Below are 19,826 nucleotides of genomic sequence, written 5' to 3' on the forward strand. Positions count from 1 at the left end.
TAGCGGCGCTAGACAGAGAAAAAAACAAATTCATTCCTCTATTAATACATTTTATATTTAGTGCTTCTTTTCTTCTATTTTATATCTTCAATTATTTCTAAATTTCAGAAATTTTATAGATTAATAAAGAACAATATCATATCTATGAGAAAGGTGTAGGTCCGATGCCAATCGGACCTAGTTTGGTTTCGATGGGCAGATATACTGTCTAATTTGCTTCAGGATTTGTGCGCACTAATATTAAAGCAGACGCGAAAGTTCTGATGCAAATCCTAAAGTCATCTGATGGTGAGTGAACCCGTTGGAACCAAAGTAGGTCCGATGCCCATCGGACCTACTCTGTTTCCCATATCTATAACCATTGAATATTAGAAAATAGGTTATATAATAAGAAGAAGAAGAAGAAGAAGAAGAAGAAGAAGAAGAAGAAGAAGAAGAAGAAGAAGAAGTTTCGTAAATCTATATAAATTTTCTCAACTAATGTGATTTCGCAGATTGAGCAAGGTACTCAAACCTAATTATTATCGTAACAACAGCCTTGTTCTACTACACCGTTTTTCAAAATACTCCCTTGTCCTTGCGATTCACTCCGAAATTTTAACTTTATGAACAATTTAAAGAAAAAGAAAAATTTCAATTCTACATTTCATGCAGATTCAATTTGTGCGGAAATCTGAGTTACACACAGATTGAATCTACGCAGAATCATTATCCTGGACAATACTAATTTCCGAAAGATTCAAGCTGTAGAAATTGATCAGAAATTTTTCACAAGTTCCAACATTTTTCTATTATTTGAGTTCAAAGATCAAATTCACTAGAAAACAAATGTATTATTTTTTTTAAATTTCAATTATGAGCCGTCGCTTTTTACATTTACTATAAGTTCTGCGCAAATTGAATATGCGAGAAATGTAAAATTGAAATTTTGAAAAAGTCACTCATAAAATTAAAATAATAAAGTATTAAAATGGTAACTAAAAAATTTCGGTAGTTCACTCCACATCTAGAGGTGTCAACGGATACGATAAAAATTGAACAGAAGTATTTTCATACCCGTATCCGTTACAAATTATTCTTACTTGTATCCTACCCTTATCCGCTACAATTTTGAATTGTTATGTATATTTGAACTTTACTATAGTTATTCCGGCACTAAGACTCGAACCGAGATAGAGCAACAATCAAGCTAACTTTTCTTTATAAAAAATTGAAGTTGAATTTTTCTAAATCTAAGGAAGAGCTTTGATCTTGTTGATTTCGGGAAAGAACCACAGAAGAAATAGCTGGCAAGTATATATTTTGGAATGAAAGAATTAAGATAAAATCCCAATTTGAATTACTTTTTAATCTGACAAGGCATATTAGATATAAATAGCTTCTCAATTTTGATTAATAAGTTGAATGAAAGAAAATCCACTCTAATTATCATATGTTTCCGCAAAGAGCTACGGGCTTAGGTGCGTTTGGATGGAGCAAGAATAGCACTAACCCGAGAATAGTACTATTCTTTTTTGAACTATTCGATATTTGGATGGAGCAAAAATAGCACTAATCCACTATTCTTTACATTTGGATGAGAGCTAGAATAGCGAAATTTGAGAATAGTAAATAAGAATAGTGATTTTTAGATTAGTGTGAAAATGGTGCTATTCGGATTAGTAAAAATGTTGTTTGGATTGTATATTTGGAATAGTGAATAGTTGTAACCGATAAATAATAGTATTAACAGGATGCTAATTAAGAGGAAATATAGGCAAGTGGAGTCTTAAACGAATTGTCACAATGTGGAGATAACTTAAAGTAATGTCAATTTTGTTATTTCAGAAGTGTGTTGACGAAAATTTGAGAAAGAATCATTTTTCCCTCTCTCTTCACATTTTTGAATAGTAGTTATTCCAACATTTACAAGAAATAGAGAATAGCAGTTATTCTAACTATTCCGAACAACAAAAATGTTGTTTGGATACACATTGCTATTTCTAATAACCGCTATTCTAGAATAGCCTCTATTCTTGACACATTCAAACATACATTGTTTGTCTTGTATGGGTTAGTTTACTATTCTACTAACCCAACTAAAAGTTGAGTTAACTATTATTTTCAAACTTGAGATCAACTCTATTCTTACTCAATTTCTTGTTTCATCCAAACGTATTAGTTCTATTCTTGCTCTATTCCTTGTTTCACCCAAACGTATAGACATATTGCTACTAATTTAACATGTTTAGAACCTTACATACCATTTACCAAAGATGCAAAGCCGGACCAATATCAAAAGAAATACGAGTCAATGTAGCACAATTTTTCCAAGAATGTGTATGAACTATGAAATGATGTGAATCCATTTTGAGTTGATTACTTTTCATTACATCAATCGTAACTCATAAGCAAAAGAAAAAAGAAAAGAAAAGAAAACAATGATTTGGGCATACACAATCAGCTAAACAATCATCAACCAAAATTGAATAAAGAATTTTTTTTCAAAATTATCAAAGTAATTTACAATTAAACTAATCAACTCATTTACATTGCTTTGTTCTAAAATTTTCAGGCTCAAGCAGCCTCAATAACAACCTCTCCATCTTTCTAGACATTGTCGTGGGTCTAATCAAACCCGGTAACCTATATCTCAAAAAAGACTGCCTGTCAAGCAGGGACCCACCTAAAAGCTCTCTATCGATCCGATCCAACTCTGTATCATTTGTGTTAAAACCATGTACAAATGGTGCCCCGCTGTCAGCCATTTCGTCAAAAAACTGATGTGGCGGCTTTAAATCCAACATGAAGCGTAGGTCATGGTTTATTGTAGTGTTTTGAAATTGGTTAGAATTACATATGACAGTGTGGAAATAGCTCTCCTTGGAATGAATAAAATTGGAATAGTATAGAAGAAGTGTGCGAGGAAGATTATCCCAACCCTTTATGCAATATTCAAGAAATGTTCGGCTTAATACCATCCTTGGAGAGCCTACAAATAAATTTAAATCAGAAGATCATTTTGGAAAGCAAATAGATACTGGATATTAGCCATGGAAGTTGGATACAGAGATACCAGACCTCATTTTGAATGGTACCAGTAGAGTAGCAGCCTAATGTGACCGCAATTAAAACTGGTACGGACGTGTTCATATATTTGACAGAGCGAGAATTGCAAAAAAAAAAAAAAAAAGCAAGTAGAAATGTAAAATAAATGACAGTACCTACAAATATTTTGAAGGATGAAGGCAAATTCCTTTTCTCCTTGACCCAAACTACACCCGACTTATTTGAAATATATAATGCAGGGTCGACAATCATGGGCCTGACTCTTTCATGCCTACAATAAACAACGAGAAAAATCAATGTGCCTTTTAAAGTGAGATCAGAAGAATAGACAGAATCATTCCAAATCACAAAGATTATAACTTTTTGTTTAAATTGGAGCTGAAATAATGGCACGCATGAACATTTCCTGTCCTTCCTATTATTTTCTTTTTGAACAACATAAAGAAATGTATGGGAAAAAAGAACATACTCTTTTGAACCAATTTTGCTGGTATGATCAATGAAGTTCAACTCCCGAGGCAAGTACGAAAATATATGAAGAATATCTGACAAAAAGGGGGCAAGGATAGATATTAAGAAATTCATATAACCAGATAAAGAAAAATTGGTTTCCAATCAAAGTTTAAATGAACTGTTCTTATTTTTCTGGAACAATCCTAGTTAAACAATGCAGAAATATCATTACTTTCTACCCCGAACAAACATCCCTATTTATGGAAAGGTCGGTACCATATTCAATTTCAAATAATTTTGACCAATAATGTTTTCCTTAGATTTAACAAAATTAAGTGCTGTTTATCAGGAAAAGAAAAAAAAAATATAATAGGACATGTACCATCTTGTGGCATAAGTGGGTAATCTGAAATATCCAAATTAAGAAACCAGCTCCATCCCTTGAATTTTCTCAACAAAAACACCACGGCATGAAGCATGCAAGCAACCTCTGTGGGCCCATCGTCTGACGCGTGACAACCTCGCTCAACCACCCTCACATTACCATGCTTTCTCACCAACTCCTCGGCACGAAGAAATGCCTCTAGATCCACACGCTCGTTTTCTGACGAGTCAGCACCCAATTGGATTAGATAGAAATTCAACGGATGGTAGAGCGCCCGGAGGAGACGTCGGAGCCGACGGGCGTCGCCACCGGTTATCAGGTACGCCAGACGAGGAGGCCTAGGATTAGGGTTAGGGTTCGGATTTGAGGTCTGGATGGGATTAATGGCGAAAGGCAAGAGGAAGAGAGTGAGGAGAGGGAAGGTGAAGAGGAAGAAAAAGGCAACGCGCTTATGCTTTGAGCGAGAATGGCTTTCAAGCATCGTTCCGCTTAGGGTTTTGAGTTTGGATCAAGAGTAGGGACATGAGTCGCCGGAGAAGTTACAGTCATACGGCCATCTCCTATTTCTTTTCGTTTGAATGGAGAAGCAAGATGCGCACGGGCAATTTAAAATCCAAAAGGAAAAAAACAAAGAAAAACAAAGAAGAAAGAGGCGTACGGATGCGGGAAAGCAAATGGGCGCTAGGATCCTCTGCATTAACTCAAAAAAGAATCTTTGGAATTAATGTATCTGGACCGTCCGATATTCTTTAAGAGTCGTGCATACAAGATCCACACTAATATTAAAGAGCTCCTGAATTATAGGCTGTGGATGGATTGGCTCCATTTAAAATCAGACGGTACAGATCAGTTAACTCAAAAGATGCTCTTTGGAGTTAATGCAGACGATGCGGACTCAGCAGATGGTGGGACCTGAATGCATAAAGCTTTATTTTGAAGTTTTTAATGCAACGTTGTTTGAATACGATTTCCTTGCAACTAAATGCGACGTAACACCTCGTCTGTGGATATTACAATCGTTCGATATTAATCTAGCGGCTATTTTTGTTTTGATACAACAGCCGAAGCCAGACAATAGTGGGCCCCTAAAAGGAGGACTGTTCGTACAGACTTTTCACTTCTATATACTATTATCGTGTAATAAATTAACTGCTGAAAGTACGGCCCAATAATGACACTGCAGTAGGGCAGTGGGGGACCGTAGTTTGGGCTGGATCAAATTGGGCTTTTTCATAATTTACAGTTGGGCCGAGCTACGCGGCTCATGTATTTCGAGTCGATTTTAAGGAGTAGTTAGCAAATAGTACTAACTTAGGCTAAGTTAGCAAATAGCTTCGTATTTGGATAGGTGAGCAGCCGTTTGAAATAATCGTTAACGGTGTTGTTTTACTATTCTAACTAAAAAGTTAAATTATCAATTATTTTGGACAATTAGAATAACACGCTAACCTCATTAATCTCACTTCTCATTCATACATATTATGCTAATTTAGTTAGTTTACATGATCGTCATACCTCAAATTGCATAGGTAAAAAAAAAAAAAAATCACTTCGAGGCTGTTCAACAATAAGCTTAAAAAATTGTAGTTTAAGTATTTAAGCTGTGCTAAGGAGGCATTTTTCGACAAATAAAAGATTAGAGCAATGAAATATCATGTTAAATGAAGAAATTATTCATAAATTCTAACGGTTAATGTGAACCATTTAATATAATTTCTATCTAAATATGTACTTGCATACTGAATTTTATATTTTTTAGAACCTTTTTATTTTTTAAGATAAAGAGAAGAAAATTACTTGATCCGAAAATTCTAGACCATCCAAAAACAATGATTTTCTATCTATCTTAAAAAATTATAAACAAATTTTAAAAATTACAAAATTAGATATGCAAGTACATATTCATATGAAAATTGTGCTGAACGGTTCAGATCGGCCGTTAGAATTTTGAAAACAAAAATATTGATATGTATTAAAAATAAATCCGTGCTATGCATAGTAACATAGACTCATTAGATTATATTGCATATGATTAAACTTCATTTGCTTTTGTTTTCTATATACCGAGGTACTTTTTTTTTTTTTAAATCTTCGCAAAAGCTGCGAAGTCGTGAGGGGGAATCGAACTCTCGATCTTTGGGTACAACAACTCTAGAACTTTTTCCTAGTCAATTATGCTACATTTCCTTTCTATATCGAGGTACTTTTAATGACTGGTTAGCGATTATCAATTAAAAATCTTATTAATCAAATAAGATTTTACACAAGCAATAAAAAATAATGATATTTAAAAAACTAATTGGACGTCAAACTTTCTTAATCATGCCACGTCTCGTCTATTACCAACTATTCATATATATTTCTCTCTCTTTATTTTTTTTTATGATTGAATTTATGCAATTTCTTTTCTTTTTTTTATGTCTAAACATAACATATAGTTCAATAGCAGTATATACTATACTTTCAGATTATATTATTATGCATCATGTAGTTTTAAATCGAACTCATAACATTAACATCCTATCTTCCTTTGAACAATTCTAATACTCTTTCATTACTTTGTGCTTGAGAGGGATCAAGCTGTTTCCCATAATACATTAAAATTAGAATAATAATTTAAGTCAAATGGTTTATACATTTTATCTTTTTAGCCATTGTTCTATCTACAACAATATATACTACAACCGCATAGCAATAATACATGAAATTATGGTAATTTGCATGTGTGATCAGGGGCGGATCCATGATTTTTGTAGGGGGACAAAAATATATCAAATCGGATTTAAATATATAATTGGATTTAAACCCATTAACTAATTGAATACTCAATAAAAAAAAATACTTTGATTTATATTTTTCAATTATCTAACTTGTAATTTCTGATGCTTTAACTTATACGGTTAATTTTTCATGTATCATTTAAGAGTTGTTTAAGTTCTTATTTACTCCTCTATTCTTAGTTATATCTCACATATCCCTCAACTCTTATTTTTATTTTCCATTTACCCTTTGAATTAATAGCCCACAATTAAATACTATTGAATTTATTTATTTTCCATTATACTCTTTTTCTTTTCCTTTGATTTAAGTTTTGCAAAGGGCACCATTGTTGTGCTCTAATGGATAAGTACTCGGCTTTAGAAACATTCTTGAGCAAAGCCATGCATGTACCACGTTGGTTCATTGTGCATTCATCGTTCGGCAAATTAAAAGCAACTATTTGGGGACCTTTTACGTGTAACATGATTCGCGAATAAAACACGAATAAAACGTTTTTTTAGAGGTTGCCGAACCAAACAGCATTTATAACGGTTAACCGAACTTTTACCGATTTATTCGCATATAAAACATGAATAATACGTTTTTTACGAATTATTCGCGTTTTATTCTAAAAGTTCGTCACTCCGTGTATTTTGTTTTCGCTCCATAATCCATGCCCTGTTGGTGAAAACGCAGTTTCACGTGACAACCCAACCATGTGGGTGAAGCTAATTTGCTGTGGCACAGTTTTTGTGACAACTTTTGAATTTTGAAAGGAGTCAAAGGACCAAGTGGACCCACCACTTGAACTCATCTTAAATCAAAATTATAATTTATAGAACAGATTTTGAATGTCAAAGAGCTCTGCACAGCTTTTTTTTTTACTGCCAATTTTTTTTTAAAATGTTGAAAATTACAAAAATTAAAGTGTATATAACTATATATATTTTTTTGGGGGTTTTTTTTGCTTCCTTATAAAACCAAATCATTCCCGAATTATACCCGAATTATACCTGAATTATACTTATTTGGTATTTACAAAAACGAATTATTTCCGAATTATACCCGAATCACGAATTTTTGACTCGGCCGAATCTTTCCCGAACTATTAAGTTGTCACTATGTTACGTCCTGGAAGAAAAAAATGACATAGGTGATTTTTCAATTATGCCAAAATAGTTTACCGGGGTCTCAAACAACATTCAACAATCAAAAAATAACTTCAAGCCAAGCAAAAAAAATTTACTAAAGTACTTCGCAATTAATTCATGCAAACTACAATTTTCTATCTGAATTATCTTGGCTTGGTTTCAGTTCATATAAGGCCAGGGAAAGCTTCCAAGATTTAAAAATTCAAAATATTTATTAGGACACACCTTTTTCCATTACAACAAGAAAGTGAGTGGTGTGATATTTGCAAATATCAAGATTCTAAATAGCGTTTATCGCGTCATATCGGGAAGTCTCCAAAAAAAATTATAGCGAATAGCGTCAATATAGCAAAAGCTATGCCACATAGCATTTTTTTTTTTATATAAAAAATATATTATATATTTGTACTAAATATCAACATTATCTAGTCTCATAGAACAATAAATAATACCAAAATGATTAAAAAATTATAATATTCATATTGAATCAATAAAAAGTCCAAATTGTGACTCAAAATATCCATAGTAATACTAATATCATAAACTATCAATATTTTTCTATTCAAAATATCTTCAACATCATAACATAATTTATCTTTTTTCTATTTAAATTTCAAAATAACCTAGAAATTGAAAAAAAAAATTCATACTTCTAGTAAAATAAACAAATGATCCTTGAAGAAATTCTTGTTAGTTCCTAAAATTTTCTTAATTTACTAATTATTTATTTGATTTATCATCAGTTAAAAAAAAAACTAAGGACAAAATGAAAAATTTATTATAGCGAACTATAATTTGATATAATTTGATATAATGTAATATTTATCAAAATTAAATAATATCTTCAACATCTATTTATTTTAAAGCCCATATAAATTGAAAAAAAAAAAAAAAACTCATGTTGCATAGCGCGTGCTATTTGCGCTACACGCTATGCGCTATAGCGGACCGCTATTACCGCTATAGCATCCGTAGCTCAAATAGCGTGTTTTAATGCTATAACTTAGCGTTTAGGGTCCAAAAACGCTATAGCGTGCTATTTAGAACACTAGCAAATATAATAAAAAAATATGAAGTTATTCTGTTATTTGCAAAAACACGGTTCGGATGTAATTACTAAGTCCTCTTACATTGATATGCTCCATTATATATCAACAAAGAAAATGAGAAATCAAAAACATAACGGACCCCTGCATTGAAGAGAAGCCGAATTACTCGGATTGGAGCAGCAGATACACTATAAGACTTGTAACAATCGTCCACTGGAAGATTCCTCTCTAAATGCTGGTTTATTTGTGATACTTTCATAGTGTTAATTTTACACAAGACATGAAATAGGTTAGTACAAAAAGATTTTCAGATTACAGGCAAACCTGCAATTGGTCTCCAAAAAGTTTGAGCAGATCCATGACCATTCTGTACACCACGTCCTTGGGTTTCAAGCATTTTACCTCCACCATCTCCATTAGAGCACAGCAATGGTGCCCTTTGCAAAATTTAAATCAAAGGGAAATAATAAGAGTATAATGAAAAAAAAAAATTAGATAGTATTTAATTGTGGGCTATTAATTCAAAGGGTAAATAGAAAAGAAAAATAAGAGTTGAGGGATATGTGAGATATAACTGTTGAATTTATTACTAACCTCGTTGGATTTAATGTCAATATTGAGCATATATGTAATATAATTATGGATTGTTTACTGTCATATATGATTGTCAATTAAAGTAATCAAATAAGGTAATAGACAATTAATATATTCATTAGGATGTGGTCCATAAATGTGTAAAACAATTTAGGCAAATATCAAATCATTGATGGACTGATTTAGAAATTTGTAATTCAGAAAAAGTATATTTTTAAAGGTTAGAAATCTGCCTTTATGGAGGGTTGTGTTGTCTGCACGGATATCGATGCAGTTGCACAGCTTTGATGTACCAGCACGGTTTTTGATGCACAACACACTATACCTTTTTCATTTTGGCAAATAACCATAAATGTTATTATATATAAGAATTGGTCTCCAAGGCACAAGGTAACTAAGAAAAGCACAAAAACTGAACATATGTTTTTCTCTTCAAAAATATACAGTTTTGTGTGCCTTCTCTTCTTCTTTCACCATCAAAGAATAGAGAAGAGAAATCCATTAGAAAATATGGAGATGATATCTCAAGGGCCACACCTTGCTGTCTTAGAAGACTTATTTCTCAACCCAACGACAAGAGGTAAGAAAGACTTCTTGCCATTGAAGACTTGTCTCGTGCTCACGGAGACGGCTTGCTCTACTATGGTCTTAGTTATTCCATGGCAAACGACATGGAATCAGGTATTATGTTCCGCACTTATGATTTATGTTTTGGGTTTCTTTGGCATAGGACGATCCTTAAGTTAAGGTGGGGAACTGTTTCTCCTTCCCCGTGGTGTAAGTGTTTGACCCCTAGATGAGATGTAATTTTTTGATCTCTAGATAAGGCGTAATTGTTTGACCTTTATGATTTCCCAACAATAACTAAGTGTAGAGGGGTAAATAAGAAATTAAGCAACTCTCAAAAGGGTACATGAGAAATTAACCCTAATTTATAATTCTAATTACCAATAATAATTCAAGAAATTTATTTTGATTTTAACTCTAAATTTAACCCGAATTACAAATCAAACATACAGAGAGGAGCAAATTTTTTTTCAGAGAGGAACAAAATTGATCAATTCTAACAGATCACTATTAAAACTCAAACTTCAGGGGGGAGGCTGCCCCTCTCCTGTTACATGTTGAATCTGCCCGTGTGTGGTAACGTTATTTATTCTTACTTGAGGGATGTTTAGACATGATTTTTCGTTAAGGTGTTGACCTTGGGTACTTATTTCAGCATGTTGGCTTATATTATGAACTCTGGATTCACATGACTTATTTGTGAATTTACACTCGATTTGATCATAATAATTGGTCTTCTTCTTTATATAACAATGTCAACACTCGATTTGTCATGATAATTAAGTTTGTGATTGATTATCTTATATATAAAAAAGCGAGAAGATAATTCATAATTTAATTGATTTTGTGCTCTAATTTAAATGACATTGGTGTTATTTTAGTCATAATGACGCTCACTAAAAAAATCTATCAAATAAACTTTACAACAAACTTAAATTATTCAAACCGATCTAATTTACGAGTGATGTATTTACATGCAAAATTTAATTCATTCTTATGAATTGAAGCAGTAAAAATGATAACAAATGAATGTATTAAATTAACTTTTAAATATTTTTTTTACCGTTTGACTTCATACGAAATGAATTCAAAAATTTATAAATTTTGGAGATTTTTTTTACATAGAACCAATTTTAGTTATTTTAACAGAATGAGCACTATTTGTTTGATTTTTATAAAAAATAGCTCCACTGGATCAGCAGAGGGGGAAATAAGTATCCAACTCATGACTTGAACCAAATTTAAATTCTTCCTCCACCGATCCCTAGCTGTTTTTTTATAAAAACTAAAACAACGATGCTTGTTTCATTAAAATAACTAAAATTAATTCTATTTTTTTTTAAATCTAAATTTTGGATGTAAATGCATAACTCATAAGGTAGATCTGTTTGAACAATTTGAATTCGTTGTTTGAAACATATTGGATAAATTTTGGAATCAGTGTCATTACAACTAATATAACCCCCATGTCATAATAGTTAAGGCTGAAAAGAGTTTTCAAAATTTAAAATTTTCTATTAACATAATTAAATGCAAGTAAAATTAACAAAGAGGCTTGTAATATGCGAGATTGGATTTCTATTTTATTTGTTATAATAAGCATTTAAGACGAAGCAGTCAGAAACAGGAAGCAGTTGCAGATCGGATCACCTATCATTAGAATGGATCCAGAAGATCTCCTTTGCAATCGTCTCCATTTCAACTCAACGACCTAGATCATTCAGATGAAGATCTTAACTCAATCAAAACCGTTCATCATATAAGGCCTTATCCAGTACAAATATATACCACTTTTCTGAGAATCACGTCAGTTATGGTGCGGACCAACCCCGACCCACCCGCTTTCTCCTCTGGGTCGAAAGATAATATTATGCACTTTCAATCTTATACGACAAATGTACTAAAGCTGACGTGGCATTTTTGAATTGGACTGTATGAAATGTACGCCGTTAAAGTATTGTACCAATGTTTGTTTGTAAGTTTTTTTGTAAACCATAGAGTCAATCAATTGTTGCTACTGATTTAATCTTCTCCCGCTCCTCATCGAATTCACTTCCTCTCAGGTTACCGGACCGAGTACAATTGAATCGGATGATCTAAAATTGTCCTTTTTTAATTTGGCACAAATCTCAAAGCAAAATAATACTGTCCCCTCTGTCATCCCCACCAAGGACCGGCTTAGAGTAAATCTGGACCGTCTGTTTCAATTGTGTTGCGTCAGGTACCTGGGAGGATTCGGATCCTCCCTCATCTCTCTATTTTTAAACCCTCGACTGGTCTCAAGCTAAAGACTAAAGAGAACAAGCTCTGATTCTGATCCGAAGCAGCACAAATGGCGGGCATTTTGTCCACGGTCAAGCGGATTTATCTCGCAATTTACAACTGGGCAGTCTTCTCTGGATGGTGAAGCCTCTCTCTCTCTCTCTCTCTCTATGCATTTCTCCTTTCTTGATTCCTGTAATCCAATTGCTTCTCGATTTGACTGTCTGTTTGATTTGGTTGATCAGGCTTCAGGTTTTGATTTTCGCTATAAAGGCCTTGAATGAGTCAGGTCCTGCAGCTGTGTATGATGCTGTGGAGAAGCCTTTGCAACTTGCACAAACAGCAGCAATCCTGGAGGTATCAACAATCGGAAGCATATGATACAACATCGTTTTTCAATTGTTGTAATTTTTTTGTTCTTTCATTTTTCTGTGTTGTGTGTTGTGCAATTATCCCGAATTATATTATGGCCTTCAACATTCGATAATCATGTTTATACCCCTGAAAACCAAAGTTCTGGTACCAATGACTGTAAAAAATTTAAAAAGTGTTATTTATTTATTTTTGTTTAGTTTGAGCTGCCATCTCACTTCTTTTTTTTTCCCTTTTATTGTGTATCTTTGCTTGATGGGCAGATTATCCACGGGCTAATTGGTTAGTAATTATTTTTCATCATTAGATAAAAGTTACTGTTTTTTTTTCAACGATTGCTGCTGATTTACTAGGTTGATCAATGTAGGATTGGTTAGATCACCTGTATCAGCTACTCTGCCACAAATTGGGTCTAGGCTATTTGTTACTTGGGGCATTTTGTACAGCTTCCCTGAGGTATGATTTCCTGATTAAATCAAAATACGAAAAAAAAAATATGAAATCAATGATAAAACTTCTCTTTTCTGATTGGCTTATGTGTCATTTTGTTGGGTAGACAAGGACTCACGTTTTGGTTAGCTCTCTGGTTATCAGCTGGTCTCTTACTGAGGTACATTTTCTCAAAATATAAAAAAAAGGGGACAAAAAGAGTGGCTTAAGTATAGTTTTATGTTAATTGATAATAACTTTGTATGCAGATAATCAGATACTCCTTTTTCGGTATGAAGGAGGCTCTTGGCTTTACACCTTCGTGGCTCCTATGGCTCAGGTCATTGTCATACTATACTCTCCTTTTCTTAGATACGAGATTCAAAATCCCAGATCAAAGAGAAGGGATAATCTAATTATTGATTTTCAATCTTTCATACAGATATAGCACATTCTTACTTTTATACCCAACTGGTATCACAAGTGAAGTTGGCCTAATTTATATCGCTCTGCCATATATCAAGGTAACCGAAAAATCAATCATAAAGAAATCTGTTTGCTAATTGCTATAGCTGGTTGGCATTGTCACATTGTGTTTGTTTGGCAGAGTATGGTTGGTAAAGGCCCATACAGAAACTTACTGCATCTAACAAAAAGTAGAAAATGATTTTTACCTTTGTTTCAACACTCAGAAACATAACTTTTACCCACTATGGACCTCATATCAGTTCAGTAATGATTTTTCTCCTGGAGATCATCTTGTTCTTCTAGGTGCTTAGCTTCTTGAATGCATATTTTTGCCTCGTTACTCTTTAAGTCCCAACCGTGAGAACTTATTTTAGTTATATAAGCAATGGTTTTGTGCAAATGATATAGAAGGGGATAAATTTGTCCAATATAAATAGTACTACTGATAATGATAAAAGAACATTACCTTCTTCATTTAAGAAAGAGTTGTTTATTTTGCAAATAAACCCTGGGTATTTGTTGAAAGAAAGAAAAGCATTTCAATAACTCCTGGTTTCACCACAGGCATCAGAGAAATACTGCTTTAGGATGCCAAACAAATGGAACTTCTCCTTTGATTATTACTTTGCATCAATTGGCGTGCTTGGAATCTACGTCCCAGGTTCGTTACTCTTGTATTTGAGAGAGGGTTTCCATCTTTATCATGTTCTATTTTGTATTGTGATTGTTGCATTCTTTTATGTTTCTATAGGTAGCCCGCACATGTACACGTATATGCTTGGGCAAAGGAAGAAGGCTCTCTCCAAATTAAAGGTAGAATAAACATAATTTCCTATAGTAGCTTGTTTGTATGTAGAGTTGATCAAAATTCACATGTTTTAAGCGCCTTGGTAGGGAAATATTTATACTTGTAGATTTAAATTTGAAAATGTGTTTCCTGTGCAATTTGTTTGTTTGATTGTCAATTAATTTATAAACTCTTTAACTCCCAAGGTTTGCTTAAGTTGAGCAGATAATTTGATGTTACTATATATTAGAACTAGAGTGTAGTTAAGTTCACCAAATCTCTTAGTGAGCTCAATTCCAAAATATATTGGATTGAATTCAAATAACGAATTGAAACTATTAAAATCATTCAATTTTACTTTACGAGTGATATGTTTACATGTCAAATTTACAAGTTTTTAAATTAACCAATATAAAGTCAAACAGTAAAAAAGTTTATAAATTAATGTTAATGCTTTATTAATTTTTTTATCACTTGAATTTATACTAAATTAATTCAAAAATATATAAATTTTGCATGTTAACATATAACTCGTGTAATAGATTGATTTCAATTGTTTGAATTCGTCATTTGAAGTCAATTCGATAGTTTTGAAACTAAGCTCACTAAAAGGCTTGGTGAGCTTAAAAGGCTTGGTGAGCTTAAGAACACCTTAGTTGTACTTGGTATTACAAATCTCTACCATCTTTTAAGATAAATTTCAAGAACTTAAACAACCTTAGCTAACACTCAAAGCTAAACTTCGTAATTGAAATTCAAATGACATACTAAGCTCAAATACCAACATTTAACATTTCAACAGCTAATTTTTGTTGACTTACCATTCCATCTGGCAGAAATCTCAACACCGCTGGAACAAACAAAACCATTTTATTCATACAGACACAACATATTTATATTATAAATTTAAATAAAAAAAAAGCACTTGCACAGACAACCTAAAAAAAAGCACTTGCACAGAAAATCAAAGCACATTATATTCAAACCTAACAAATAAAAAACTCATATGCACTTTAACCATAACCTTCTGAAACATAAACAAGTACTAAAGCTAGTTTTCGTCATTTTCTTCATATTTATTCTAACCCTCTAGGCCTCTTCTATTATATTAATAACGAACAGCAAATTGTTAATTCACAGAAAAATATTACAAAAAGTGAGAAAACGTTAAACTGACTTGCTGGTTTTATCCCCTTCATTCTCACCTTTTTCACTCTTCTCTTTCTCTTCCATTACCTGCTTGATCCCCTCCTGATACCCTTCAATAAAAGCCCGTAGTGCATCTCTGTACGCTGAAGCGCGTGTCATATACACTCTTTGCAACGTGGGCCTCAGTGTCTCCATTCCACCCCTTGCTGCCACTGCCAGCTCTTCCAAAAGGGACATCTCGATCTCCTGCTTGGAACTATCCTGTTTATCTGCAGCCTTCTCTTTGTGCTCTCTAGGCCTGAGTTCGGGCCCGATATCTCGCACCCAGCTGGCTGCGTAGAGTCTAGAAGCTTCTTTTAAGACATACCATTTTTCTTTTGTTGTGAGTTTTGGCTTTGGTTTGTAGCTTGGCGGATCAGGAAGCGAGGAAGGGAAGGCAATTTCTTTTAGGTCGTACCTTATGTAGTCATATAATTTTCGACATACTACCCTCAGCTTCATGTTGATTGTTCAGCGGAATTAAAACTCTCCTGTTATGAAAAATATGAAGCCAAGATTAATTGAAGTTCTCAAGATGTGAGAACAGATGCATGGAATACTTTAGTATATTATATATGATTGTGAATCTAACAGAAATGGATCAGCACCAAAAGTTTACAGAAAAGCATCCGGTTAGTACCCAATACTGAAAAAAATAATATTTAGCAAAAAAAGTACCACAATACTAATTTAAAAAAAAAAATACCACATTAGTATCTGTTTATTGGAAAAAAATTCCTATCAGAAAATACCAGACCAATAATAAATATACTGATTATTCCTAAACAGCCCCTGGCAGTACTAGGAAATCTCCTAAATGTACTGGGAAAATGACCATAATAGTTCAATTCACCGTATAAAGGACTGGTGCCAGCCTTGGTAGAGTCTATATAATCTCATAACCTCAGAATAAACCATCCATTGAACAATTAAGATTGATATGACCTTGTACTAACCAGTAATAGGAATGAGATTTTGAGACTACAATTGACAGTCATTACACACGATCAATATTTATAAGGGAAGTAAACTATTTGATTAAATTTCATTTATTATGCAGATTATTAAGAGAATAATTAAAAAATGTTCAGTTTGGAAAATAGTTTTGTAATTGCAACTGAGTTTGGATTTCATGACTCATTGAACTCCAGTTTTGAGTCCCAATTTCAATCAAATATCAAGCAACAGTAGTATCAACAGTGATCTTGAGTGAAACAAAATACAACAATAAAAAGACAAATGCCAGCTAATCCAGAGTATTTTGTACATTGATCTAACTATTATCTATATTCAACACTAATGGTTCAAGTCAATCCCAGATCAGGTCTAGCCATTAATGGCTGAAACCAGTGGCGAAGCTAGGATTTTTGTTAGGGGTAGGCAAACATATATAGTTGCAAAATTTTTTTTAACATAATATAAAATTACATCATCAATTAAAATAAACAAGAAGTGAAGATAATATAAATGAACATCAAAGGTTTCAACTAAGTAAAAAATTTATAATAAATATTCTTTTACAATTCAAACAATTCAGAACCTAATTCATCTCTGTAATGGCGACGAACCCTAACCATAAGCAGTACTTTGAAAAAAAAAATTATGAACACAAAAGGGAATTAAAGCAACTACTCTAACGCATGTTCATAGAGTTATTTGCAATATAGACAAATGAAAAATTGAAATTGATAAATAATCAGATAAAGAATGATATTCAAATATTCTAACCTGAAATATAATTTGTATTCCAATATCCAAAACAGGTCCCCATAAGCTGGAATTGAGCTTGAGAATTCTTCACTTGCACCAATTTTAATTCCAACAGCGTTTCTTTCTAGTTGATCAAGCTGATAAGAGAGCCATTTACTGAATAATAAAAAAAAAAAATCTTAAAAAAGTAAAACAAAACTAGAATAAAAAGTGTAGAAAGAGGGGAACTAACATGGAAGAACACCTCTAAAACAAAGCTAGACACCAACAAAAGGTCAGAGAGAATCAGAATTCAGAGAAAATCAATTAGAGACAAACAAGTAGAAAAAGCTATGAAATGATATTCGGTGAAAAGGGAACCCTGTAAAGAATCCAACTTTACAGTGAATTAAATTCATTAGCCTTAAATTACAGTTCAAAGTTCAAACCTATTCAATCTAGTACTGGTAATGTAGCAATTTACCACACAAAGGCAACAGTAGAAGGGGATTTACCGAACAGCAGTAGAGGCGGCTAGAGCTAGCGGGTACAGGCGGGCTGGCACAGGCGGCGCGCCGCTCTTTCTTCTTCGCGCAGGCGACGGTCCTTTTCTCGCGCAGTATCGCGTTGCTCTGGCTCTCTGCTAGCGGAGGCTTGAGAGTATTTTTTTTTTTAATTGATCTGGCCTCTGCTTATGGGCTTTGGGTTCTGAATTCTGAGGTATCTGGGCTAGGCAAATCCATAAAAAGGTCCGGTCCTAAAAAAAAAAAAAAAAAAAAAATCAGGAATAGATAAGTGGCTACGCCTGTTATACATCAGCTTCGTCACTGGCTGAAACCTAACAAAATAAAAGGAGGCAATTCAGTACCAGGAAAGGAGGTATTCAAGTCTACGCTTGTCAGCAGCCACGCGTTGACTTGCTTTGCTCAGCTTGTGCCGCCACGCTTAGCAGTTAGCAGTGAGACAGAGAGAGTAGGCGGAGAGAATGGGTGCGGAGCTAAGTCCGATGGGAATTGGGAGGGCTTAATAATTTCGAGAGAATTCAAAGAGATTTGGAAGAGGAAAAACTCGGACAGGGATTAATGGTTGGTGGGCCCTTTTGTTGGGTTTAACATTGTGTATGGGGAGGTGTGGGCTGAAATCAAATATGGGCCTAATCAAGAACTGGGTTTTAGAATATCTTGTGCTTTATTTTTTGGGCCGTGGGCCGACTATTATTTACAGAAGTTTGATGATGTTTTTGAAGGGTGTACATGAAATGAAATCCCCCTTGTGTAAATATGAATTGGCAATTACTATAGATGACTTTTAGAGGTAAATTTCTCTCTTACATGAAATTCATAAAGGGTAATTATGACATTTACCAAAAAAACATCCATAATTTTCATAAATCGTCAAGTAAAATGATCTCATATATCAAAGATTTTTTATTGTACTTATTAGTAAGTTTTTAATTATAACTTTTTTTTATATTAATAAATATCTTTTTTTTTTTCTAAAGCTTGACAGCAGCTGGCATTGATATATGAATAAATGTCATGAGTCACAAATCTTTGATATTTTAAATAGATTGTCGATTCTACTTTAAAACAATGGACCGCTAATAAACAAATATCTTAAAAAGAAAGTTATCCACAATGTATATATAAAGCATGTGGTATCTGTTGATAGGTTTAACAAAACAATTGTCCGTTATACTGAAAACAGGGATATTTCAAGAAATTCTGGCCTCTTATCGTGGCTTATAATGTATTATTTTAAGTGGATCGTCCACTTATATAATTTCATGAAATATATATACATTTTTGAGACTATCGTGTTTTTGACAAGAGTCGATCTGATGTAGACAAATTTCATCGACTAAAATGTCTAAAATTGACCCCATCTTGTGGGATTCGTATCCTCTCTGGTATTGCAGAGGATGTGAATTCCATCTTGTGAGCATATATATATATATATATATATATATATATATACAACTTGTGATTTATTTAAACAAAGTAGATGATCGTTACAGCTGACGACAGTTTTGTCTCATGTTTAATTAATTTGGTTTGTTCGGTACATATTTGAAATTTTTCTTTCTTAAAGCCGCTTTTTTAATTACCTTCTTTATATTTATATAAATATATATATATATATATAGAGTACGGCTAACGCGCTTCCTCTAGCATATTGGCCGAAATGCTTCCAGTGAAAATTTGAAATTTCAAAATCCAAAAAGTCGATATGAACCGTTCATCTTCTTCTCCATATTAATATCTGCTTGGAGACCAAATTTTACATTTTTCTGAAATTTTTTACTATTTATTAAGCCACTTTGAATATCGCTGATCCAATGATTTTACTGTTTTGTTAAGCCACCGTTGGATCAGCGATTTTCAAAGTGGCTTAATAAATAGTAAACAATTTCAGAAAAATGTAAAATTTGGTCTCCAAGCAGATATTAATATGGAGAAGGAGATGAACGGTTCAGATCGACTTTTTAGATTTTGAAATTTCAAATTTCCACCGGAAGTATTTCCGCCCATATGCTAGAGGAAGCGCGTTAGCCGTACTCTATATATATATATATATATACATATACAACTTGTGATTTATTTAAACAAAGTAGATGATCGTTA

General features: G+C 33.1%; 3 protein-coding genes across 5 annotated transcripts; 1 reads left to right on the forward strand and 2 right to left on the reverse strand.

Moving 5' to 3' along the window:
• Nucleotides 1–2,472: 2,472 nt before the first annotated feature.
• LOC144573248 (beta-glucuronosyltransferase GlcAT14C-like) lies at nucleotides 2,473–4,522 on the reverse strand. Of its 2 annotated transcripts, none has more exons than XM_078322979.1 (4): nucleotides 3,884–4,515; nucleotides 3,518–3,593; nucleotides 3,204–3,319; nucleotides 2,473–2,971 (listed from the first exon to the last, which is right to left on the reverse strand). In XM_078322979.1, exons 1-4 carry the CDS (start codon nucleotides 4,365–4,367, stop codon nucleotides 2,523–2,525), a joined length of 1,125 nt encoding a protein of 374 aa, XP_078179105.1. In that variant the 5' UTR covers nucleotides 4,368–4,515; the 3' UTR covers nucleotides 2,473–2,522. The 2 variants fall into 2 exon arrangements, with proteins under 2 accessions (XP_078179105.1, XP_078179106.1); XM_078322980.1 differs by having other exon boundaries at nucleotides 2,832–2,971; nucleotides 3,208–3,319; nucleotides 3,884–4,522.
• A 7,733-nt stretch (nucleotides 4,523–12,255) lies between these two features.
• On the forward strand, nucleotides 12,256–14,534 carry LOC144573238 (very-long-chain (3R)-3-hydroxyacyl-CoA dehydratase PASTICCINO 2A-like). Of its 2 annotated transcripts, XM_078322962.1 has the most exons (9): nucleotides 12,256–12,410; nucleotides 12,515–12,626; nucleotides 12,905–12,923; nucleotides 13,009–13,097; nucleotides 13,198–13,251; nucleotides 13,340–13,410; nucleotides 13,513–13,594; nucleotides 14,103–14,199; nucleotides 14,290–14,532. In XM_078322962.1, the coding sequence occupies exons 1-9, from the start codon at nucleotides 12,340–12,342 to the stop codon at nucleotides 14,358–14,360; spliced, it is 666 nt and encodes a 221-aa protein (XP_078179088.1). In that variant the 5' UTR covers nucleotides 12,256–12,339; the 3' UTR covers nucleotides 14,361–14,532. The 2 variants fall into 2 exon arrangements, with proteins under 2 accessions (XP_078179088.1, XP_078179090.1); XM_078322964.1 differs by lacking the exon at nucleotides 13,198–13,251 and having other exon boundaries at nucleotides 14,290–14,534.
• Nucleotides 14,535–15,257: 723 nt separating this feature from the next.
• Nucleotides 15,258–17,863, reverse strand: EMB2735 (embryo defective 2735). Its single transcript, XM_078323345.1, has 3 exons — nucleotides 17,718–17,863; nucleotides 17,242–17,379; nucleotides 15,258–16,004 (listed from the first exon to the last, which is right to left on the reverse strand). The coding sequence occupies exon 3, from the start codon at nucleotides 15,973–15,975 to the stop codon at nucleotides 15,493–15,495; it is 483 nt and encodes a 160-aa protein (XP_078179471.1). The 5' UTR covers nucleotides 15,976–16,004; nucleotides 17,242–17,379; nucleotides 17,718–17,863; the 3' UTR covers nucleotides 15,258–15,492.
• Between the last annotated feature and the right edge of the window lie 1,963 nt (nucleotides 17,864–19,826).

Source organism: Carex rostrata, chromosome 21, assembly GCF_964058835.1.
Source record: "Carex rostrata chromosome 21, lpCarRost1.2, whole genome shotgun sequence".
In the NCBI taxonomy this organism is placed as follows: Eukaryota; Viridiplantae; Streptophyta; class Magnoliopsida; order Poales; family Cyperaceae; genus Carex; species Carex rostrata.